The sequence below is a fragment of the Andrographis paniculata genome, unplaced genomic scaffold (genome assembly GCF_009805555.1).
Source record: "Andrographis paniculata isolate CXL003 unplaced genomic scaffold, ASM980555v1 Contig21END, whole genome shotgun sequence".
Classification (NCBI taxonomy): domain Eukaryota; kingdom Viridiplantae; phylum Streptophyta; class Magnoliopsida; order Lamiales; family Acanthaceae; genus Andrographis; species Andrographis paniculata.
Genome location: NW_026137502.1, coordinates 4,522,280 through 4,547,225, shown reverse-complemented (window position 1 = coordinate 4,547,225; position 24,946 = coordinate 4,522,280). Strand labels below are relative to the sequence as shown.

Below are 24,946 nucleotides of genomic sequence, written 5' to 3'. Positions count from 1 at the left end.
ACAAAAAAAAAAAAAATCATTACACTACTTTTAACTACCGATTATAATTAAAATATTATTATATCTTTACTTTGTAAGTGGATGGATGAAATATCATTTAAATACACATTTTATTTTAAATCAATTTCAAAGTACAACCAAACAAATATGTGTATTTATTTAGTATTTAAGATTTTTTAAAATTAATTCTTAAAAATAATTAAAGTATTATTAAAATATTTATTTTATTTTTATTTTTAAAATTTATTAGATAAAATAATAGGAGTATATTTTTACTCCAAGTTAATGCCTATTCTGAATTGTAAAAAATTTAAAAGTAAACATACCCAAATTAGAGTACTTGTTTTTACATGTATATATAATAATTTTTTATTGTCATATATTTATTAAAGTAAAAAAGAAAATACATATAATATATTATATAAAACAAAATACTGTATTTAAGATGATACTTTTTAAATAAAAATAATATTTGAATATTAAAAAATAAAAATGTTTTCTTAAATTATTATAATAATATATTAGTATAATCTTTTCTTAAATTAAGGACGGAATAATGGTTGTAAATCTTTTATTTTAATTTTGGGCTGTAGTATTTTGGAAACTTTTGTGGGCATGTTTTACATTTGATAAAGAAGAAGGACTATAGAATAAATAAAAAGGGCTTAGAAGCTTGATTAGTGTCTGGAAATGAAAGGGCAAAGCCGACATTTCATGTGCAATTTTAGCGTCACCATGGGAAGGGTTTATTCAATTTAGTAATTTAGCATTTGTAACGTGTCACTGTTCCGAATTGCAGGAAGGCTCACTGCAGACGATTAGTCATCTCTCACGAGAGGCGACACTCTGTTTCAGTGTTTCAGATCTCTCGCCTCGTTGATAATTTTCGATTCAGAAAAATTTCCATTCTCGCTGTTGGATATATAATAATATAATACACATATACTTCTCTTTGGTTTGAAGAACTCTCTCTCAGCTCATTCTCTCTCTAGATCTTTCTTTCTCTGGTTTATTGGAATCTAGGAGAGGGGTTCGAGTTAGCCTATTGCTACTGCAGATCTCTGAATATCTGTGGGTGATTCGCTGTTGTTTTCTTGGTCGATTTCCAGATCGTTTGCTCCAGATCCACTGCACTGATCTCGGTGTTCTGATCGTGTACAACCATGGCGGCCGCCAACGCACCAATCACTATGAAAGAAGCGCTCACGGTAAAGCAATTTTGGCTTATAGTTAATTTTGCGATTACATATAATCGTGTTCGACTGGATTTCACTTTCTTGCAACTGTTTGACTGCTCGATTGATCTATTGTTTTGTCTTAAAGTGAAATTTTGCTGTTATGACTGATTGATTTGATGTGTGGATTGGAGGTTGGGTGTTATTTAGTTGCAGATCTGTTAGTTTATGGTTCGAGGATTTTGTAATTTGCCTTAGTTGTGGCTGTGCTGAACTGAGTGTGCTTGATGTGGTGTTGCAGCTGACTAGCTTAGGGATCAATCAGCAGTTCATTACCTTTACGAATGTGACCATGGAATCCGATAAGTACATCTGTGTTCGTGAGACTGCTCCTCAAAATAGTGTGGTGATCATCGATATGAGCATGCCAAATCAACCATTGAGGCGGCCTATTACTGCAGATTCCGCACTTATGAATCCAAATTCTAGAATTTTGGCACTAAAAGGTGAGTAACTGCTGTTTCAGTTAAGTTATCCAATCAGCAGTTTGGTTGGTTAGGGTTCAATTGAGCACTTTATAATAAAGTATTTTCAGTAAGTTTGTAGTATAGGTGCCATAACTCTGTTCGGCTAAAGCAAGTTTAAGTTAATAGTTGGCTGTGCTTGAGAGTATTGGCTGTTTGATACTAAAAACATAGGCTGTGTTTACTTATGTTTTGTTGTTTTGGATTTTGAAATCTTTGATCTGAAAATGGACACTAAATGTGATGTTTTTAATGGATAATAGGTATTGTAAGTGATATTTTTTGGGAGGGAAAATGGAACACTGTGGAGTGTAGATCTAATAGTGCAGAAATGAAAATGAAAGCATCAGTGAATACAGTATTTTCGGACAAATTTCAGGTTTATGTGAAATCTACTTGGTATTGTGTGGAATAGGAAAAAATGCATTGAGTTATGATTCTAGTGAAAAACTATGATAACTCATAGAACTAGAAAATTTACAAGGGATTTGAATGCTGTGACCTTCCTAGTTATGCCCGATTGAGTAGGCTTGCTGGCTTTCACCAAAGAAAACTTGTGCCATGATTCTGACAGATTAGCTGAACACTAAAATGATGACTATTAGAAATGTAACATGAGACTTAGATATTCTAAATTTCTGAATGATATGAAATGGGTGGCTGGACGGATCTATGCCAATGAAAGCTTCATTGTTCCAAATTATGGTTACTTAGCGACACACTTAACTGTTAGTAGCCTCTATCTGAAAACTTATTTTGGGCATTTATCGGACTTGTAGTTACTATTTACTAATATGGCAAACAATGGAATATGACTACTTATACCAGTTTGGCAATAATAATAAGATATGAAATCTGTGGGTTCGTTTGGATATGTTTTGGAAGTGTTTTTATGCCTTGGGTATTATGAAAATAGTAAAAGTATGAATGAAAATAGGTGTTGAACATGATGTTTTGAATATAAATAGGTTTCTGATGTAATATTTAACTGAAACATAGGTGTAAGATGTGATGTTTTTTTAAGAATTTCTTTTATGAATATTGTGAAAACAATGTTGGAAACATAAGAAAGCATATCCGATGTGATTATGTATTATCTTTTATGCTGCTAGCTTTAATCTTGATTGGAATACTGAAAGTAGTATTTCTGTGATGAAGCTTCACTTTCTGGAACCACTCAAGATCATTTGCAAATATTTAACATTGAGGCAAAAGCAAAGATAAAGTCATATCAGATGCCTGAGCAGGCAAGTTCACACTATCTTTACACAAGTAGATGCTTCAAATAGTATAATATAATTTTGGATGTTTCTTATGTGGTTATGTGGTTTATTTTGTTTGGCAGGTTGTGTTTTGGAAGTGGATCACCCCAAAGATGTTGGGTTTAGTGACACAATCATCTGTATATCACTGGTCCATTGAAGGTAACAAGTTGCTTGATTCTCTTGATTTAGCAAGTTTAAAATTTTCCAGTTATTTTCTGCTCTTTCATTTTCTTAATGTTTTTTCTTTTGTTCATCTTTATCCACGTAGGTGATTCTGAGCCAGTAAAGATGTTTGAAAGAACTGCAAATTTGTCCAACAACCAAATAATCAATTATAAATGTGATCCTTCTGAAAAGTGGTTGGTTTTGATCGGCATTGCTCCAGGTTCACCTGAGGTGTGTGATAACCATATTTTCTTTTCTCAACCAAAATTGTTTGCTGTGGATGTGATAGATTTACATTGTCATATTTAATTGTCCAAATTGAACTTTTTCATGCCTTGGATGTGAAGCATGATATATTGTTCTAATTATATAAGATAATGGTTATAAAGATGTCAGTTTTTTTCATAGTTCTATTGATTTTTTATTACCCTACAATGGTGTTAACATATTAATTTTCCCTTTTTAGAGACCTCAACTGGTTAAAGGAAATATGCAGCTGTTTTCTGTGGATCAGCAACGGAGCCAGGCTCTTGAAGCTCATGCTGCATCATTTGCTTCTTTTAGAGTATGAATTCCTTTTTTTTATACTTCTTTTATCCTTATGCAGTTTTAACTGTCAGTGTATTTGATGCTTATCTGTACCCTTGAGCAGTGTTTATCTGTATCCTTGAACAGGTTGCTGGGAATGATAAAGACTCCATACTTATTTCGTTTGCTACAAAATCGTCTAATGCTGGTCAAATTACGTCTAAGTTGCATATTATTGAGCTTGGTGCTCAGCCAGGTGAATTTTTACATAAAAAATTATATATCCTATTTTGTGATGCAATAGACAATGCTCGTCTTGACTTGTTCTTTATGCGCTTATTGGTTTATTCTTTCAACTTGTGCAGGGAAGCCATCTTTTACGAAAAAGCAAGCAGATTTATTCTTTCCTCCAGATTTTGCTGATGACTTTCCAGTTGCCATGCAGGTTCATTCATTCTGGATTAATTTATTCCCTTGAGTTTATGTGTTGAATTCCTTTTTGTGTAATCTCATACTAAACCTTTTTTGGCTTCATAGATATCGCACAAGTATGGTCTCATCTATGTGATTACGAAGCTTGGGCTGCTTTTCGTATATGATCTGGAAAGTGCTGCAGCTGTATATAGAAATAGGATCAGTCCAGATCCTATTTTTCTGACGTCAGAAGCTTCATCTCTTGGTGGTTTTTATGCAATTAATAGGCGAGGCCAGGTTTTGCTTGCTACAATAAATGAAGCAACTATCGTGCCTTTTGTCAGTGGTCAAGTATGTTTATTTGCTTTGTGTGTACAGTTTATTTATTTATTTATTTTTATATTACTATTAAAATTTTCACACATATTATAAATGGCTGTTGATTCTTGTCAGTTGAACAATCTAGAGCTTGCTGTCAATCTTGCTAAAAGGGGAAACCTTCCTGGGGCAGAGAACTTGGTATGTTGATTTTAGTTTTTCTTAATATTTCTTGCAATGTAAATTCTTATAGATCTTTCAAAGGCTCCTTAAATGCAAATTGTAGAGGGATAATTCGCTGTGGGGATTTTGTGTTGAACAGGTTGATTCAACAACTGCGAAGTACATCTTTGTCTATTTTATTCTATTTTATTTGTAACATGATAGTTATGCCGTCCAAATATTAATTATTTCTGAATGCCCTAGAATATATTCTGGCCTGCTTGTAGTTTGTTAATTAATTAGCTTTTGTTGGGGAGATGGTCTGAGAAAGACAAGTTACTTAGGCTCCTTTATTTGCAATAGGTTGTTCAAAGGTTCCAAGAGCTATTTGCTCAAACAAAGTACAAGGAGGCTGCTGAGCTTGCTGCAGAGTCACCACAAGGCATTCTCAGAACACCAGATACTGTTTCAAAATTTCAGGTATTTCTTGTGAGTTGTTCTTTCAATTAAGGTATTCCTACAAGCCCCGGACGTGGAGGTGGGATCATAAATTCCTCAGGATACATCTTGTTTTTCATAGAAAACATGAGTTGCAATTTGATTTAGAACTTGGAAATTGTTGTTGTGTGTGGTAACTAAAGGCGACAATCGGCTTTTTATTTTCAGAGTGTTCCTGTTCAAGCTGGGCAGACACCTCCATTGCTCCAGTATTTTGGAACCTTGTTAACCAAGGGAAAGCTTAATGCGTTTGAATCTTTGGAGCTATCTCGACTTGTTGTTAACCAGAACAAGAAGAATCTACTTGAGAACTGGTTGGCTGAAGATAAACTGGAATGTAGTGAGGAGCTTGGAGACCTTGTGAAGGTTAGAATTAACTGTAAACTTTGAAATGTCTGTTGTCTACTACTTTTCACTAGTTTTATTGATAACTTCTGGTAGATTCCACCTTTAATTGCTTGCTAAGAATTTTGTTTCTTCTACTCTTTGTAGACTGTTGACACTGATCTTGCCTTGAAAATATATATCAAAGCCAGAGCTACACCGAAAGTTGTGGCAGCTTTTGCAGAACGCCGTGAGTTTGACAAAATATTGATATACTCGAAGCAGGTTATATTCAAGATTCCTGTCTTGATACTTTTCTTATAGTTGATACATGATATTCTTGGTTAGATGAGGATCAGATGCTGTGTTTTTTTGTTAGTCATCGTAGTTCTGGATTTTAATAAAGGATATATTTATCTTTGAACAGGTAGGGTATACACCTGATTATCTGTTCCTTCTGCAAACCATCCTCCGATCAGATCCCCAGGTATGCTTGGATCTGCAGAAAGCAAATTTAATTACCCAGCGATTTCAACTGTAACAATTGTCCTATCACACTAAAGGAAAGAGATCAAGTATTTGCTTTGTTGATTTATTTGGTGTGTTCAGGGAGCTGTGAATTTTGCCCTGATGATGTCTCAAATGGAGGGAGGTTGTCCTGTCGATTACAATACTATAACCGACCTTTTTCTTCAGGCACACACATTTCCTCTCCTTGGTTGTTTGATTTAATTTGTCATATTATTCATGAGTTTTTTTAACTTATGTTTTCCATGCTATTTGGAAAACCCCATATTTTATACATGTATGTAATGTCCTTGGGACAGATGATTTGCTAATGTTCATTACCTACCATTTTCCACCAGAGGAACTTGATCCGTGAGGCCACAGCATTTTTATTGGATGTTCTGAAACCAAACCTGCCTGAGCATGCATTCCTGCAAACTAAGGTTACACATTAGATTATTGTTCACTTAAATTGAATGGATATTCATCCAACCTTGTTGCTGGTGAATCAACATCTAGTATCACCTTATGAGCTTTTAGAATCATCGTTTCCTTTCCAATTCAGGTCCTGGAGATCAATCTTGTTACTTTCCCTAATGTGGCCGATGCTATTTTGGCAAATGGCATGTTTAGCCACTATGACAGACCGCGCATCGCACAACTTTGTGAGAAAGGTGGCCTTTACGTCCGAGCACTTCAGGTAATGCCTTCATATCTATGTGCTTTCTTTGACTAATTTGTCTTATTATATGCTAATTTAGTTGAACAAATATCTTTCCCTACCTGCAGCATTACTCTGAGCTGCAAGATATCAAGCGTGTCATAGTGAATACTCATGCAATTGAGCCACAGGTTATTAAATTATAGTTGCCTTCACTGTTTGTTATCCAAACATTATAGCAGAGCTTAAAGATGTACTTGTTGCAGGCACTTGTGGAATTCTTTGGGACCCTTTCCAAGGAATGGGCTCTGGAATGCATGAAGGATCTGTTACTGGTCAATTTAAGAGGAAATCTTCAGATAATAGTTCAGGTAGGATGGGAAGTTCTGTGTATGATTTTTTAGGAGTTTTTGAATATATGTTTGGTGGAAACATGATTGGCCTTGCTGACTCTATCGATTAATGTAGGTTGCGAAAGAATATTGTGATCAGTTAGGCGTGGAAGCCTGTATTAAGCTCTTTGAACAGTTCAAGTCGTATGAAGGATTATATTTTTTCTTGGGATCATATCTGAGCTCCAGGTTATCTATTTTATCCCCAACTTTTATTTTCTGTTGGATGGCCTGTATTTGGGTAAATGTATCTGCTAGTTTTTGTTCTAATTATTGACTCTGGCAGTGAGGATCCTGATATTCACTTCAAGTACATTGAAGCTGCAGCAAAGACTGGACAGATTAAAGAAGTTGAGCGGGTAACAAGAGAGTCAAATTTCTATGATCCTGAAAAGACAAAGAACTTTTTGATGGAAGCAAAGCTTCCCGATGCACGACCATTGATCAATGTCTGTGACCGGTTTGGTTTTGTTCCCGATCTGACGCATTACTTGTATTCTAACAATATGCTTCGGTATATTGAAGGTTACGTGCAAAAGGTGTGTTTTTTTTTTCAAAGTTGTCTTCTCCTATTGTTGAATCTAATTTTTTGTTTTTATTTCTATTTATGGAAGTTAACCTATCTCTATTTTTAATAGGTCAATCCAAGCAATGCTCCATTGGTTGTTGGGCAGCTTCTTGATGACGAGTGTCCCGAAGATTTCATTAAAGGGCTCATCCTGTCTGTTCGTTCTCTTCTTCCAGTCGAACCTTTGGTTGAGGAATGTGAAAAGAGGTATTACTGGCTCTACCTGTAAGGTATATTCATGGGATCTATTCTTTTGTTATCTAATGTATGATATGTTATGCAGGAATCGGCTTCGCCTACTTACTCAGTTTTTGGAGCATCTTGTCAGTGAAGGAAGCCAAGACGTGCATGTGCACAATGCTTTGGGTAAAATAATCATTGATAGCAATAATAATCCGGAGCACTTCCTCACCACCAATCCATATTATGATTCTCGTGTTGTGGGTAAATACTGTGAGAAGCGTGATCCTACCCTTGCTGTTGTCGCATACCGCAGAGGGCAGTGCGATGATGAACTTGTTAATGTCACGAATAAGAATTCTTTGTTCAAGCTGCAAGCCAGGTTTGCAATTCATGTTGTTATATGGCCCTTTTTGTTAGTTCCTTTTTTTATATATATATATAACCAAATATAATAAATTTACTTTTGTTGCAAACAGGTATGTTGTTGAAAGAATGGATGGTGATCTTTGGGCCAAGGTGCTTGATCCTGAAAATGAATTCAGAAGATTGCTCATTGATCAAGTTGTATCCACTGCTTTGCCCGAGAGCAAAAGCCCAGAGCAAGTTTCTGCTGCTGTTAAAGCTTTTATGACAGCTGATCTACCCCATGAACTAATTGAGTTACTTGAGAAGATAGTTCTTCAAAACTCAGCTTTCAGTGGGAACTTCAACCTTCAAAACTTATTAATCCTAACTGCAATCAAGGCAGATCCTTCTAGAGTTATGGATTATGTGAACAGACTCGATAACTTTGATGGTCCTGCAGTTGGAGAAGTGGCTGTTGAAGCCCAACTGTTTGAAGAGGCTTTTGCTATCTTTAAGAAGTTTAATTTGAATGTTCAGGCTGTTAATGTATTGTTGGACAATATCCGAGACATTAACCGAGCAGTAGAATTTGCATTCCGAGTTGAAGAAGATGCTGTCTGGAGTCAAGTTGCTAGAGCCCAACTCAGGGAAGGACTAGTTAGTGATGCCATTGAGTCATTCATCCGTGCTGATGATGCAACTCAGTTCCTGGAAGTCATAAAAGCTGCAGAGGATGCAGATGTTTATCATGATCTGGTGAAGTATCTTCTCATGGTTAGGGAGAAGGCTAAGGAGCCCAAAGTGGACAGTGAGCTCATTTATGCATATGCTAAGATAGATAGGCTGGGTGAGATAGAGGAGTTCATTCTCATGCCTAATGTTGCTAATCTGCCGAATGTTGGTGATCGCTTGTATGATGAGGCTCTATACGAGGCTGCTAAGATTATATTTGCTTTCATCTCCAACTGGGGCAAATTGGCAAGCACGCTTGTGAAGCTGAATCAATTCCAAGGTGCTGTTGATGCTGCTCGAAAAGCTAATAGTGCGAAGACATGGAAAGAAGTTTGCTTTGCCTGTGTTGACGCAGAGGAGTTCCGCTTGGCTCAGATTTGCGGTCTGAACATCATTGTGCAGGTGTGTTATATATACTAGTAGATTTATATTAGATGCTTCTAAAAAAACTTCCGCTGTTCAAGTTTTTACTCTGTTGCTTCCATTTGTGATTCTTATAGGTCGATGACCTAGAAGAGGTTAGTGAGTACTATCAGAACAGAGGATGCTTTAATGAACTCATATCGCTTATGGAGAGTGGTTTAGGGTTAGAACGTGCACATATGGGCATCTTCACAGAGCTTGGAGTCCTTTATGCTCGATACCGCCATGAGAAGCTTATGGAACATGTCAAATTGTTCTCTACTCGTCTCAATATTCCCAAGCTGATCCGAGCCTGTGATGAACAGCAGCACTGGAAAGAACTGACTTACTTGTACATCCAGTATGATGAGTTTGATAATGCTGCAACAACTGTGATGAATCATTCCCCAGAAGCTTGGGATCACATGCAATTCAAAGATATTATTGTCAAAGTTGCCAATGTAGAGTTGTATTATAAAGCTGTGCACTTCTATTTACAAGAGCACCCTGATCTCATCAATGATGTTTTGAATGTCCTTGCTCTGCGCTTGGATCATACCCGGGTTGTAGACATAATGCGAAAGGTAAGTACTTATTCCTGGTATAGTAATGCATTTCTATCACAGAAGTGATTTGATTTAACTTCTTAGATATAAAAATGATTCTCACTACATTTCATTGTGTTTTAGGCCGGTCACCTACGACTTGTCAAGCCATATATGGTTGCTGTTCAGAGTAATAATGTGTCTGCTGTGAATGAAGCTCTCAATGAGATCTATGTGGAAGAGGAAGATTATGATAGATTACGTGAATCAATTGACTTGCATGACAGCTTTGATCAAATTGGCCTTGCTCAAAAGGTGATTTCCTAATTTCGTTATGCATCCTCCGAATTCTTGTTTTCGGATGAGGTCTTACATATAAGCATGATTATATGCCTGAACAGATTGAGAAGCACGAGCTTCTTGAGATGCGGCGTGTTGCGGCTTACATATACAAGAAAGCAGGCAGGTGGAAGCAATCTATTGCCTTGTCAAAGAAGGACAACCTTTATAAAGATGCAATGGAGACAGCTTCGCAATCTGGTGATCGCGAACTTGCTGAGGAGTTACTTGTGTATTTCATAGAACAGGTATGTATTAGCTACATCTGGTTTGGTTTGTGGTTGTCCTGTAAAATGTGCATGCTCCACCTGACAAATAGTCGGTCTAAATCATCTGATGGTACTTGTCTTGTTTGCAATTTCTTGATTTCAAAGGACGTTCATGTGATACAGTTCTGTTGTTCATGCTACTTATTCGATGATCTTTTTCTTGCTTCTTGTTGACATGGATACTATAGAACTTTGAGTTTAAGATTATTTCCTAAAGATATCAAGTGGTTGAAAGCAAGATATCTAATACTAATATCATGGTTTTGCAGGGCAAGAAGGAGTGCTTTGCATCGTGCCTCTTTGTTTGTTACGATTTGATTCGACCAGATGTTGCACTTGAACTTGCCTGGATGAACAAAATGATCGACTTTGCTTTTCCATATCTGTTACAGGTAATTGCATGCATCCATCCCCATTCCATACATTCTTGTTCCTGTTATATAAAGGGTTAATTATCTTTGCATTCCCCATTTTTCCTCCAAAAATATCACATTTAATACCCATGTTTTATATAAAATATCACATCGAACCACTATTTCACTATAGAAACATCAAAACCCCAAACACACACACACACTAAAACACCAAGTGAACAAACCCAAAGAGTTCCCCAAGTTCCTTAGAACTACTTATTCATTTACTACTTGGTAGTTAGCTTTGTGTGTGAGGGCGATAATTTTGAGCAAATCTTTTAACATGCAACCCTTGCGTTTCTTAATACTTTTGATCAGTTCATCCGTGAATACACGGGCAAAGTTGATGAGCTAATTAAGGACAAGATTGAGAATATGAAGGAAGCAAAGGCTAAAGAAAATGAGGAGAAAGATGTTGTCATGCAACAGGTATGCCTCTTACCAATCTATAAGAGAATTCATCTCCGAAGTCCAATCACCACCCTGCTCTTTGAATTTCATCAAGCATTTAACATATGAGATAAAAATACTTTGCCAATGTATTGCAGAACATGTATGCCCAATTACTGCCTCTTGCTTTGCCGGCACCCCCAATGCCGGGTGTCGGGGGTCCTCCAGGAATGGGCGGGGCCTTTGCTGGTCCTCCGCCGCCAATGGGAGGAATGGGCATGCCTCAGATGCAGCAATTTGGCATGCCCCCCATGGGGTCGTATTGATAAGGAGGAGAGGTGGATATTGACTAGGAAGTGGTACGTGTACTTTGGACTTTATGGTTTGACTCAATATGTTATCTATCTATCTATCCATCATCTTTGTTTTTAGACTTTACTATCTTCTGGGAATTGGGGGCTAGAACGGCCGAGGCATTATTGGTTGAAAGGGTTAGGGTTATATGACAAAACGAGAAAAATGATGAATAATGTGATGGGATGGATGGTTGGTTGGTGTTGTTTTTTTCTTCTATCATATACTCATAGGGTGTGTGGGTGGATATATAGTTTCTTTTCTTCCTTTGTAATACTGTATTCTTTGGTAGGCTGAGGCATTTTTTGCAGCTTTAGGAGACAAGGCTGAAGCTTAAGGAAGGATGTTATGATAAGTTGTGTAATTTTTGTATAAGCAAGTTGCCCTGCCCTGCCCCCCCGTACCTGTAGGGAGGGAGGAGAGGATAACCGCCCATTTTTATTACTGTTTGTTTTCCAAGTATTATATATTGTTTTTGTGGTGGTTTGTTCTTTTTTTTTTTTGGGTAAAAAAGAGATGGTATGTATTGTCTATATTTGTGTATGTGACTTTTTTGTTCATGTTTCTGAATCCATTTGGGGTTGATTCATTCGACTATGGAGTGTGATTTTGTGGATGTACTATAATAATAACACATCGTTTTGGCATGGAATTCGAACGAACCAAATTTTGGTATTTGGAATTAAAATTGCCCGTTTAATGGTGTGAAGGATTGTATGTTGTCTTTTGGATTTTATTTAAATTTTTATGAGAAAAAGGAGTTTTAAATGAAAGAAACATATTTTGAGTTTTAAATAAAATGTTAGAATTATAAAAATGATAGTATTTCAGTATAGGTTGTATGATGGTGGGAAAATGACTACAAAAGCAAAAAGGATCATAGTGGCAATAAAGGATAGGATAGGGTAGGACGTGAAAAGCAAAGGGAAATTGGATGAGGGTTTTCATCAATTTCATCTGCCCCACCCCACCCTACCCTACCAAAAGGTGATTTCGAGGTAATTAATCAATAGAAGAAAGCCTAGAAGAAAATAACAGCGAGAATATTGTGTAATATTAATATATATATATATATATATCATGCTAAGTAATGCAGTTGGCATAGCAAATACTAGTACAAACCAATACATACCAACCATTCAAATTTCACTCCAGGCCCTGGGGGGTTACCTTATCTATTCACTACCCCACCCCCAAATTATATCATCTCTCTCGGTGGTCTCTGTCTCTGTGTGGAAGAAGAAGAAGAAAAAGGAGGAGGAGGAGGAGGAGGAGGAGTTGAATGGGTTGGGGTTGAAAGAAAGAAAGAAAGAAGGGAACCAAAAAGAAGATTGAATGGGTGTTTCGTTGAATTCCGTCGTCGGCCTCAGAACTCCTTTCGTACGTATCGTATCTTGTCTATATTTATTCGTGTTTATTATTATTGTTATTGTTGTGTTTAGTGCATTTCCTTCCCTTCCCTTCCAGTCCAGTCCATATGTGTGTTGCGTTGTATATGTTAATACTGTATTCTTATGGATATGGATGGATAGATAGATAGATAGATTTATCACCAACCATTCTGACTCACTCGCTTACTCACTGACTTCTTCTTCTTCTTCTTCCTTTTTAATTGAATTGAATTATTAATATGTAAGCAGCAGCAGCAGCAGGTGTTAAGGGGTTTGGGCGAGCTTAATCATCATCATCATCATCCTTCAAGGCAAAGGCAATGGCAATGGCAATGCTCTTCCTTCCGCCATGGAGTTGGAGTTGGACTTAGAATCAGAGTAAATAAACCTCGTCAATATTATTACTGTTCCAGAACCACCATCATCGTTTCAGAAGACACGGCGGCGGCCTCTACCCCTACCCCAACCCCAACGGATTCCCAAAGTGCTTCTCCTCCTCCTCCTCCACCATCCAATCCCAATCCCAAAAAATCTCCTACTCCTTCTCCTTCATTGACGGCCAGAGAGCGCCTCAGGGCAGCCCGGGTCCTCAGCCGCTACAATGATGATCCATCTTCACCCTCAGCAGCAGCATCCAAGTCCAAGCCCAAGCCCACGCCACCAGAGCTCGGCAGCCGCCTGCTGGATGCTCTGCAAGAGACTACGGCCAACAAGGAGGGAAAGAAAAGGCAGAGGCGGTCGGGGCTTGGGCTTCCGGAAGCTCCGACAAACCTGTTCGACGACAGCAAGAGGGGGATGCCCAAGGCAGGATGGACCTTCGACTTCTTCCCCGGGGGAATGGACGTCTTCTTCGTCCTCCTCTCCTTCCTCCTCATCACCACCATCATGCTCGCCACCACCTACCTCGTCTGGAGAGTCGGCGCCATCCATTTCAATGAATACTAGCTAGACAAGAGTAAGAAGTAAGACACACCCACCTTAGCAGCCTGATTGATTGTGGAATATGAATATGATGATAGACGAGCTTTAATTTAATTTGGTGGTGCAGGGTGGTTTACCGCTTTCTTTCCAATTTGTTTATGCCAAAGATGAGTCAGTCAGTCAGCTTCAGAGGGGAACCCAAAATTGTTCAGTCTTTCACACCACCTCAACTCAACTATCCCTATGTCAATTTCTAGCTACAACAATATAGAAACATTTCTTAATTCTTTTTTTTTTTTTTTTCTTAATTCTTGATTACATGATTATTAGCCATTTTTCTTGAAGGACAGATTAATTAAATTTATACCGTAATACTAGTGCTATACTTTCAAAAGGCTGCTAATAATCAATCAATATATTTTGTTAGTTTAGGGTGTATTTTGAAGAGCCTTCGGATATAGTATGTAACAATATTAAAATCTTTATAAATTTAATTAAAAACAGTAAGTACATTTATAAAATAACAATTGAGATGTATATGAATTATGGTTGAAAACATTCATTCACACGGCAATTAAATGATTTGATATATTGTGTAGCAATTCCATGTTTACATTGTTGTGTGTAGGTGTAGGTGTAGGTGTAGGTGTGTGCGCCCCTCTTCTCTTCAAAAATCTCAAGTCCCGTTAAGATCAAAAGTTTTTAGCTAGAATTTTGAAAAGTTGAGCAATCTTGATGTCAGGTCATCATCTTGAGTTGAGTTGCAAACCATTTCTGGATGCAGTGGGAGTGGAAGCAATGGCGGCACTCCACTCTGCCAGCACCTTCACCTCCTCTTCATCTCTAAACTGCCCCAAGCATATGCAGCTGCACCCTGGGGTGTTTCCATAGAGGATGACCGGCACATTAATTATTATGTCGCTGCAGCTGGCACCTTCATCTTTTTGCGGAGGTGGAGGGCAGAGTCACCGTGTGCAGGCGAAGATGATAGTGATGACAAGTGCACCGGAGAATAGCACGACCACCATTAAGAAGAGCCCATGCCCAAGCCGGAGGACCTCCAACTTCTCATCCTCATACTCACATGGCAAAGGCGGAGATGCCACTGAAGACAACATGCTATGCTATACTATACTATATTATTGTAACGTGTCCGGAAGCTGATACGCCCGGCGCCTAGGTCATGTCCGCGCTGAGGTCCAGACCAGTTGTCCCCTGTGTGCAACACGCTCGGGATATACCATACAGTATGGGAGAATCGTGCAGAACACGTACCTACACCAAAATATGAGTTATTAGTCGGCCGTATAAGAATGTCAGGCCGCCCGGACACTATAGTGTCATTCCATGCAAATTTACTTATTTATAGAGGCTACAGCCTACATGCAGTCAAATATTTATTTATTTATTTTTAAATTGGAATATTATACTATTAAATATTATATATGAATATTGATAGATTTATGCATTTAATCAATCAACAATTTTATATTGATGCTTTATACAGTTAAGCATATCTTTACTTAATTATATAATTAGTTATATATGTGATTCAACAAATAATGTCGTAACCACACATGGTGGTGTGGGGAGTAAATTCGGTCAGGTCATGAATCGACCTCAATGCCTCCTGGTGTGATACATAGTTCGTTTAGTGTGACTTATCTTGTTGGGTCTAGTTTGTAAGGAATTAGGTTTGTCAGAAATTTATATGATGCGAACTTTTGGTAACGATTGCGGATTCTCGTGTTAAAAAAAAAAAAATTAATATACTAATGTGTATGTCTATGTATGTGTTACCAAACCCCACTAATATAATTTCTTAAATAGGAACTAAAATAGTGAAATATGGGAGACGTCAGTCATTCCCGGCCACTCATTCCATGTTAATTAGATTCATAATTGGTTTGGTGAAAATACCCTCAACAATTTGCAAACATTAATCTAATTTAATTTAATTTTATAAAGAACATACAACATGAGCCACGCAATTAACAGCAGCTTTCCCGTTCCCAAAAGGTCACTTCCCCCTACCTCCTCCCTAAACCCAATATTTACAAAATTAAAAAATAAAAATAAAAATATTAGTATATTTGGCTATGCTTGTTTTTATTATTATGTGGAGAAATATATATATATATATATATTTATGAAAATACATCATTATTATCTTTATATAAATAAAATATAAAATCATATAGATGTTCTTTTGATTTTGTAATTTGTATTTTTGAGTGAAATAATTATTGTACGTAATATAGCATTTTAGAAATTAGGAAAAACTTTCATTATTAATCTCATTGACATGATATAATAACGTTTTTGGTGGATACATAATTTATATAATTAAATACTATATTTGATCATATATATATATACACACATGTATATTATAACTGGATCGATCACTATTTAGCTTCCTCAACGCATATATATATGGCCAATTTTAAAAATACTATTAATGATATAAATAATAAAAATAATTATTATTATAAACTTTTATTATAATTTATACCCAAACATTTAAACAAATGGCAAATGGAATATTATTTTAACTTATAACTTCATAAATTCCATGGATAGCCCATAACCAAAATCGGCCCATAATGAGAAGTATTAAATCAACAAATAGCCTAATATAATATGTGGGCCTACATAGGCTACGGCCCGATTACTCACCTCCTCTGGCACTGCCTCTGCGGGTTCCTCAAAAAGTACAGGTAATCGTCGACGGCCGTGGCCGGCACCGCCAGGCTGACCTTCACCGCCCTCCTCCGCCCCGTCGCCGGCGCCGGCGACAACATGCAGTAGCGGTCGTAGCAGAGTGGGCCCACATGAAGCGGCCTCCCCATCCCAAAATCCAGAGTGTCCAGCCCCAACGTGGTCCACTGAGTCAGTACCAACGCGCCCACCAAGTCCACAATACCCGCTCCGCCGCCGGAACTCACGCATTCCACCACCTCTCTCACGTACGCATCCCCGACCCGCTCCTTCGCCCGCCGCACCAGCTCCGCCGCGTGCTCCAGCCCTTTCTCTGCCAGGTCCGCCGCACGCGCCTCCGCGCAGCCCAAGACGATGGCGTTCCCGTAGTAACCGCTGGGAAGATTCGGGCTGACTCGCTGCCGGACGTTGATGGTGAAGAGGAGTTTCACGATCTGATTCGCCGGCAGACGCAGCGATCGCGACCAGCTCCGCCATACATGGCCGGCGACCGCCTCGAACGACGTCGTTTGGGCTGGGGGCGATCGGCTCAGCTTCTTCAGATCTTTGATTCCATTTTCGTCGTACGTAATGCACGTCGGAATCATTCTCTCTTCTGCGTAGCGAGCCGCGAACTCCGACACATCGGGAACCGGCCGGAACTCGGGATGGCTCCCCGGTTTGAAATTGACTCGGCCGGACCGGATCGGACTCGGGGGGTCCAAGAGGTGCCGGTTCCAGGTCGGTTGCGGGTTCAACTCGCTGATTCCTGACTCGCCGGCTGCCAGCTCAGCAAACACTTTGAGGAACTCGCCGCTGCCGACGCCGTCGCAGAGGCAGTGGTTGAAGCCGGCGGCCAGCGCGGCGCCTCCGTCCGACAGCCACGTCATCTGGACGACGAGGGGCGGGGCTCCCTGTAGGACGTCCTCCACGTGTACCGACAACAGTTTCCTCCACTGCGCGCCGCCGCGGCGTGGCGCTCCGGCGAATTCCGCCACCGTCGATCCCGAAACCGCTTCAATGAAAACAGCGCCCTGCGCACGACAGACCACCTCCAGTCCCCCACCCTCCGGCCGCTTCCTGACCCGGCCGGCGAGCGGGTAGTACGGTACGAGGGCCCGTCCCAATCCCGCCTTGCAATTCTGGGCGAGTGCCGCCCTGTCGACGGAGGCGCGTGGCTCGTAGACGAGCAAATATTCGAACGTGAATCTGAGGAAAAGCTGAGAATCCAAGGCGGAGAGGCGGAGAGTGTGATTCGGCGTAGGTTCCGACGGCGGAATCAGAACAGCTTCCTTGACACAAACACTACCACTGCTCGACATCTCTCGATGATCGATTGATCAGATTAAGATTAGATCAGCTGCAAATTTATCATTTAGGGTTAGGGTTAGGGTTAGGGTGTGATCAATATGGAGAATTCATAAGAAGACACTCTATGTAATGTGTATGCATTTATAGACATGATCGATCGATCGATCGATGCCACCCATCATAATTATTAGTATTTGAAAATATTGGATTATATGTTGGATTTGTTTAATTGATTTTTTTTTTTTTTAATAGAAATTAAATACTATAATTTGCGACTTGTAAATAGATTTTTGTTTTTTGAAAAGATGATTGAATTAGATAATCATAACAGTACGGAATCGGAATTGATATATAGATGCCTATATATATATATATATTAAATAAATGAAAGGGATGAGACGAGATAAACTAAATATTTTGTTTAGAGAGAGAGAGAGAGAGAGAGAGAGAGAGAGAGAGAGAGAGTGTGTAGTGCAAACAAGATTTGTCTCAGATTCTCCACCCAACACAACACTTTTTACCATAACATAACCAGCCTACCTTCTTTATTTCGTATTTTTTTTAGAGTATGTTTTTTGTTACCATGCAGCTGTCTTTAGAAGGTGATTTTTTTATTGTTTATTTTTAAATAATAATTTGTATATTATAAAAAATCATAAACTAAAAATTGAATGAGAGAATTTTTTAAAAAAAATCACAAAAAGAATCCCAAAATTTGTTTGCTATTATTTTCTATTTTGAAATATCTCAAAATGTTTTTTATTTACTTTATATATATATTTTTTCTCTTTTATCTCTATCAATAATTAATAAAATTATCACAAAATTATGATAAAAATATTATCAAAATTATTACCTAAAAAGTCGTGTTGGAACAAAAACAAGCAAAAAGATATAGGAATAATAGAGGTAGAATTGTTTTATTTTTTTATATATGATACATATGAAATAAGTGTATACAAGTAGTAAGTGCAATTATAATATACTTATATTTGATTTGAAATGTTTAAATTAAAAATACCCAAAATCATCTAAAAATATAAATAAAGGCACGTGGGGGAGTGTTGTAGATTATAGTGAACATTGAATAGTTGGTCAAATGCCTCTCCTTTTATTTATTTATTTATTTTCAGCTTATAACTTTAGGCACATGCATAAATAATAAGAAAAAGAAAAAGAAAAAATAAAGTTCTTTGTTTATTTATTTATTAGTGAAATATTTATTGACGGCATATTACATGTAAAACTTGAATTTTAAATTATAATATTTAAAATATTACAACTTTTTATGTAATAAGCTAATAATTGTTCACTTTGTGGTTTTAAATTTATAAATATATATTTATATTACGTCTGAAAAATTATATCAATATTATAAAAATTAATATTTATATTGAAATGTTGATTATTTGCAAATTGATTAAATATACTTCCATCATCCGAGTCATATATATCCATTTATTTTTTATAGGTGAATTTTAGTATATTAGGATTTTATAGATAATAGTACAATAGAAAAATAATAAAAAAAATCATTCTTAAGTCAAATTACTTTTTAATAATATTGTTTAAAATTTTGTGTAAAATATAGGGGTATTATTTATTAAAGAAAAAAAAAACTTTTATTGAAAAATAAAACAAATACTTAGTTGAGCAAACAAAAATGATAAAATGATTACATATAACTCAAACATATATGTATATATATTGTATTATTCTTAATACTAGTATTTATAGAAAATCAACCAAAAAACCACACTTGCCTTAAATGAATAAATACAAAGTCTCTTGTTTTAGACTTGTTCAAACTATTCATCAAAATGTTAAACTAAAATCGAATATTTTAAGATGCGATTTTGCTTTTAGTGTACTCGATAATGAGGCAGATTTCTAATCTGGAATTTAGTGGCATATATAATATAAAAATGTTCATTTTATCGCACAAATGACGAGTTTTTTCATTTGCATGAAACATGATTTGAAACTCTTAAAATTATAATGGAAAGGAAAGGAAGGAAAAATAAATTGAAATTGATCTTTTATTTTATGTTAAAGCATTTTCAAACATAAAATAGCAAAAACCATTTAAAAATATATATACACTACAATTTGTTCTTTTTTATTTATTTTAATATTTGTATATGTATTTTTTAAGTTTATATTTAATTTTTTACTATGCAATTATTATAATTTTCTATATATATAAAAAAAATATATTATTATTTCTCTCATAAAACATTACAATATTAAAATTACTACTAAAAAAAAATCCAAAAGAACACACCTAAGGTTCTATCTTTACTTTCATATATTTTTTTTTAATTATGTAATTTTATATAATTTCTTTATAAAATATATTATTTTTTCATATACAATATTATATCAAATAACCTAGTCTTTACATGGAAACTAAATTACAAATACTTCAAAAAAAAATCAAATGTTGAATCAAAATTTTACTATTTACTTATTTATAATAATAGATTAAAGCCTTTGTTTATGTTGGTTTTTATTTGTATTTTGTACTTAAATAATTATTGAATATAATATTTTTTTAAAAAATATATTGTATTTTTTTTAAAAAAATTAATTTAAGTTGATCCTAAATGATGTGAAAATAGTTGAAAGAGGCAAGGTTAAACAAAAATATGCTTATATCAAACTTTAATTTGTGGGTCCAGATTAAATAATGATATTAATAAAAACAAATTAATTATGAATTATAGGATTATATTATTAAATTAAGGTGGGCATTATCATGAAATCTCGTTTTAATAAAGGTGGATATGATTTATTTTTTTAGTCAATCAAGATTTGATTATGATTTCATCATAAGATATACTATAATTTAATTTAATCTAATTTCATAATTCATATTGATACAATACAAAAGAATATACCATAACACATATTAATTAGGAAGAGTTAAGATAAGAAAGTGAGATGATTATATTATTTATATTACCCTAAGACAAAATTAATGATAAAAAAGGGAATTAATTCCAAATGATTATGTGCTTAATATTTTATTTTTTATTTTCTTTTTTTGATGCATCTATTTATTTAATTATATATCACCAAATATTTCAGTCATGATTTTGTTCTAACAGGTTCAACCTTAATTGTGGATTTGTTTATCTATTTATTTTATTTTATTCTTATAATTATAATCTAGATATTTATTAATTTCTTTATAAAAGTATATATTCAAATTTTAATTTATAATCATATTTTTGTAAAATGAAATTGTACTTTTTCTTTATGGTCTGGGAATCCGCTGATCTTCAAGTAAACTCGGAGTAAATCCCGAACAAAATTGTATTTTTAATGTATAGTATATGGTTAAAAAATGTTCAAATATAGTTATATTAGATGTTTGAATCATATTTTGAATTTGACGGGGTTTATTCTGTACTACATAATGTAACAACACATCGACAAATAATAATAATAAAAAAGCATACGATATAATAATAGATAATATATAATTTATGTTAATGTAATATGAATATAATACATAACAATTATCCACACAAACACTATAATTGATCTCATCATTAAATATATTAATATAACACATTTTATGAATATGAACGGCAATACATAATTTCAATTAACACAATATCTCATGGAAAAATACAATTCATCTTGCAAGAATATGCGTAACAATAACAAATAGTATGCACTAGTAAAATATGAAAGGAGACACAATAATTTTTAATGTAAAAATTCTTTTAAGACAAAAAAAAAAAGATAAAAAAAAAAACATAGATCATTCATGCTAAGAAGAAAATTCACTATAATTATCATTTAATAATTGATATAAAGTGCTCCAATTATCAATAAATCAACCAACCAACGAATACTACAAACTTTAACAAGAATCAAGATTAAAAAAATAAAAATCAACCCTCCAAAATTCTTCCACGTCCGTAATTTTTTGGTCGAGCTATAAAGGTCAGTTCAAAAATCACTGTTGTATTGGAAGAAGAACGACTCACAAACACTCCCTGAAAAATATTAGATGCATCTAGTGCTTAACAAAATGGGAATCACTATTTTTTTAAGGTTGTTCGGTCTTAAATGGAAATATTTGTTTTTTTTTCTTTTTTTTTTTTTCTTGTGAATAATTTTTGTTTGATATTTCTTCAATTGTGATAACCCTAAATCTAATATTGATTTAATTGAGATTTTTTTTTAAGTTTGACTTTATTCTCCACATAGAAAAAAAGTTTAACCTAATATTTCTCTCATATAGTAACTATTGTATAGTGTCCATCGTCAAACTAATAATCTAACAACAAATATCAAACTTTTTCATTGACAAAGCTTTTGTTATCATATCAACATCGTTGTCATCTATATAAAAATTTTACATTTGCATTAGCTTAGCATTCAAAACATCACGTATCCAATGATATCTCACATTAAAGAGAATAAAATTTAGATTTCTTACCAAGATAAATGATGATTTGAATATTGCAAAATATCGCATACTTGTCATAAACAAAACAAAGTTACTTTAAAATTTATTTACTCAAAGCAATTCATTGATTGCTTCTATGATGATATAATAAATTTTGCAGTCGTAGATAATTGAACACACTTGTACAATTTAGATTATCAAATTACAATTCTTCATTCAAATTTAATTAAGTGCCTTTAAATAGACTTTTTAGAATAAATATCTCTAGGCATATATGAGCCTACACAATTCTACAATTTAAATTATCAAATTACAATTCTCTGTTCAAATTTAATTAAGTACCTTTAATAGACTTTTTAGATTCAATATTTTAGACATAAATGAACCTACACACTTCTACAATTTAGATTATCAAGCTACAATTTTTCTGCAAATTTAATTATGTGTATTTAAATAGATTTTTTAGATTCAACATCTCTATACATTTGACTACCCAATAAGAGTAGATTATGCTTTCCAAAAACAAAGTTACAAGCCTCCAATACAAATACTTGATTTTTTTTTACAAAATTCTAATATTTTCTTTTTGAATTGGATAAAAATTTATTTACAATCCAAATTACATGTGATAAATTAGATTGTGTACACATTATTTCATATATTGAACTTCTAATGTGACACATAAGAAATCTGCATCATATCGGACCTCTCAACTTCATTTAAAATACTATGTTCAAGGTGAATACATACAATCTTAAAATTTTTCATTCAGAATCTTTGCACCAGGTTTTTAATGGAGTGTCTTGCGATAATCAAATTAACTTTTTCATTATATCGCGTATAATTTGGATATTAAACATTTGTTTTGCATTGCCCAAGTCTTTAATCACAAATGTCTCATCCAACTATTTTAATGTTATTAATATTCTTCCCAAACAATAAGGATATCATCAATATATAATAATAGAATAATATCATTAAAAAAAAACTTATGCACAAAGATACAATTACCGTATAAACTCTTTTTCAACTTACACAGATGGTCTTTCTTACTCTTAATGTAAAATTTATCAGGTTATTTATATAGATCTTTTTCTTTAAATTACCGTGAAGAAAATTAGTTTTTCTGTCTATCCGTTCAACTTCCAGATCAAGTATAGTAGCAAGACACAATAAAATTCTAATTGATGACATTTTAATAATTTGTGAGAAAATTTCATTGAAGTCAACCCACTTCATTTGGTTGTATCTTTTACTAACAATTTAACTTTATATTTTGAAAATAAAAAATTACTTTCAAATCCTATAAATTCATCTATTTTTTTTTTAAGATTTTTTTACCCTTTTGGTAGCTTCACTAAATTAAAAATATGATTATCATGTAAATACTTTATTTCATCATCAATTGCATCCAATCACTTTTGTTTTTATTCACTTTCTATGGCCTTTGGATAACTCTCACGTGTGAATAAGGTGTTTTCTATTTTAGAACTACAAAGTAAGCGCAATTTAAAATGTTTGTAACATTGAGAAAGACATCACCCTAAAATTAATAGATGTAAAAACATGAAAAAACGACGTTTAGGTGACTTACAATAGATGCTTGTGCTATGTATGCACTCTTTTAGTTTGTTGGATGTGTGAAAACATAAATATTCACATACATGGCTATGCATTTTGAATTTAAGAATTTAGAGTTCTTGTCAAATCGAATAATTTTTATATGACTATTGACATTATTTTGGACATATAGGATAAATATTTCAATTATTTGATGAACATGTTTTTTGTTGGGCAAAAAATAAGTTCATATAAATTTAGAAAAATAATCAACAATAGTAAAAAAATGGTGAAAAACAATTAGTGTAGGAGTTTGACAAGGATATGTATTTATATAAATAAACTCAAAAATAAAAATAATACAAGATTCACTTTTGAATGAGTGTTTGGATTGTTTGGTCTTGTGGCAAGTGCCACATAATTTGATATCAAAAAATTTAATTTATCTTCTAAAGTGTCAAAGAGCTCAATCATTAATAACAATAAAGAGAAAGATATCAAGAAAGAATATAAATATTTTGAATGTATTATCAAATAGTCAAAGTAATCTTAGATATCGTATAATGTACAAGACATATATTTTTTTTGTAAAGATAAGAATGCACTTAGACAATTGTAGAAGTCATGGTGATGGTTTCTTTATACTCAACTATTAAATAAGAGTTATCACGCAGATATATTTTAATTTTGTGTTTAGATGTTTCAAGGTGGTGAACATTAAGGGTGGTTGGGTAGTTCGGGTTTGAGTCAATCCAATTGGGTTCAAATTAATCAGGTCGGTGTTTTTTCTACAAAAAATGTGAAAAATACTGACCTCATTGGCATCTGGATCACATTTAAAAACCAAAAAAAAAAACAAAAAACAAAACATATTTTATCAAATCTGACTCGATTTGATTGAGTTCGATCGGGTTAATCACGACTGTATTTTTCATCATACTGTTAAACTCGGCCGTATTCAAATCCAATCGTATGTCATGTTAGTCTTCGTTATGTATACGTCAATATTTTTCGTTAGTTTTTTAAACTGTGGGACCAAAATTGATTATAATTCAATTATACTAATTTTGATTTTTCCGTATAGAAATACAATTATTATTTTTTTTAAAAAAATACTATATATAATATAAAATTTATTGTCATTAAAATATCAAAATAGTTATA

The 24,946-nt window shown here is 34.5% G+C and overlaps 3 protein-coding genes across 6 annotated transcripts; 2 read left to right on the top strand and 1 right to left on the bottom strand.

Moving 5' to 3' along the window:
- Positions 1 to 786: 786 nt before the first annotated feature.
- Positions 787 to 12,070, top strand: LOC127244981 (clathrin heavy chain 2-like). Its single transcript, XM_051265610.1, has 30 exons — positions 787 to 1,208; positions 1,477 to 1,681; positions 2,858 to 2,946; positions 3,045 to 3,123; positions 3,233 to 3,360; positions 3,596 to 3,694; positions 3,805 to 3,913; positions 4,023 to 4,102; positions 4,195 to 4,422; positions 4,525 to 4,590; positions 4,915 to 5,031; positions 5,218 to 5,415; positions 5,542 to 5,658; positions 5,801 to 5,860; positions 5,983 to 6,069; positions 6,240 to 6,323; positions 6,446 to 6,580; positions 6,670 to 6,732; positions 6,808 to 6,912; positions 7,010 to 7,122; positions 7,220 to 7,472; positions 7,572 to 7,708; positions 7,785 to 8,063; positions 8,161 to 9,163; positions 9,262 to 9,747; positions 9,853 to 10,023; positions 10,110 to 10,295; positions 10,586 to 10,708; positions 11,048 to 11,158; positions 11,278 to 12,070. The coding sequence occupies exons 1-30, from the start codon at positions 1,164 to 1,166 to the stop codon at positions 11,443 to 11,445; spliced, it is 5,124 nt and encodes a 1,707-aa protein (XP_051121567.1). The 5' UTR covers positions 787 to 1,163; the 3' UTR covers positions 11,446 to 12,070.
- A 530-nt stretch (positions 12,071 to 12,600) lies between these two features.
- On the top strand, positions 12,601 to 15,245 carry LOC127244982 (uncharacterized). 4 transcript variants are annotated; one of them, XM_051265613.1, is made up of 3 exons: positions 12,606 to 12,853; positions 13,114 to 13,826; positions 14,570 to 15,245. In XM_051265613.1, exons 1-2 carry the CDS (start codon positions 12,809 to 12,811, stop codon positions 13,807 to 13,809), a joined length of 741 nt encoding a protein of 246 aa, XP_051121570.1. In that variant the 5' UTR covers positions 12,606 to 12,808; the 3' UTR covers positions 13,810 to 13,826; positions 14,570 to 15,245. The 4 variants fall into 4 exon arrangements, with proteins under 4 accessions (XP_051121571.1, XP_051121570.1, XP_051121568.1 ...); XM_051265611.1 differs by having other exon boundaries at positions 14,528 to 15,245; XM_051265612.1 differs by lacking the exon at positions 14,570 to 15,245 and adding an exon at positions 13,913 to 14,069.
- Positions 15,246 to 16,265: 1,020 nt separating this feature from the next.
- Positions 16,266 to 17,990, bottom strand: LOC127244743 (alcohol acyltransferase 9). The gene has a single exon (XM_051265225.1). The coding sequence runs from the start codon at positions 17,805 to 17,807 to the stop codon at positions 16,461 to 16,463; it is 1,347 nt and encodes a 448-aa protein (XP_051121182.1). The 5' UTR covers positions 17,808 to 17,990; the 3' UTR covers positions 16,266 to 16,460.
- Between the last annotated feature and the right edge of the window lie 6,956 nt (positions 17,991 to 24,946).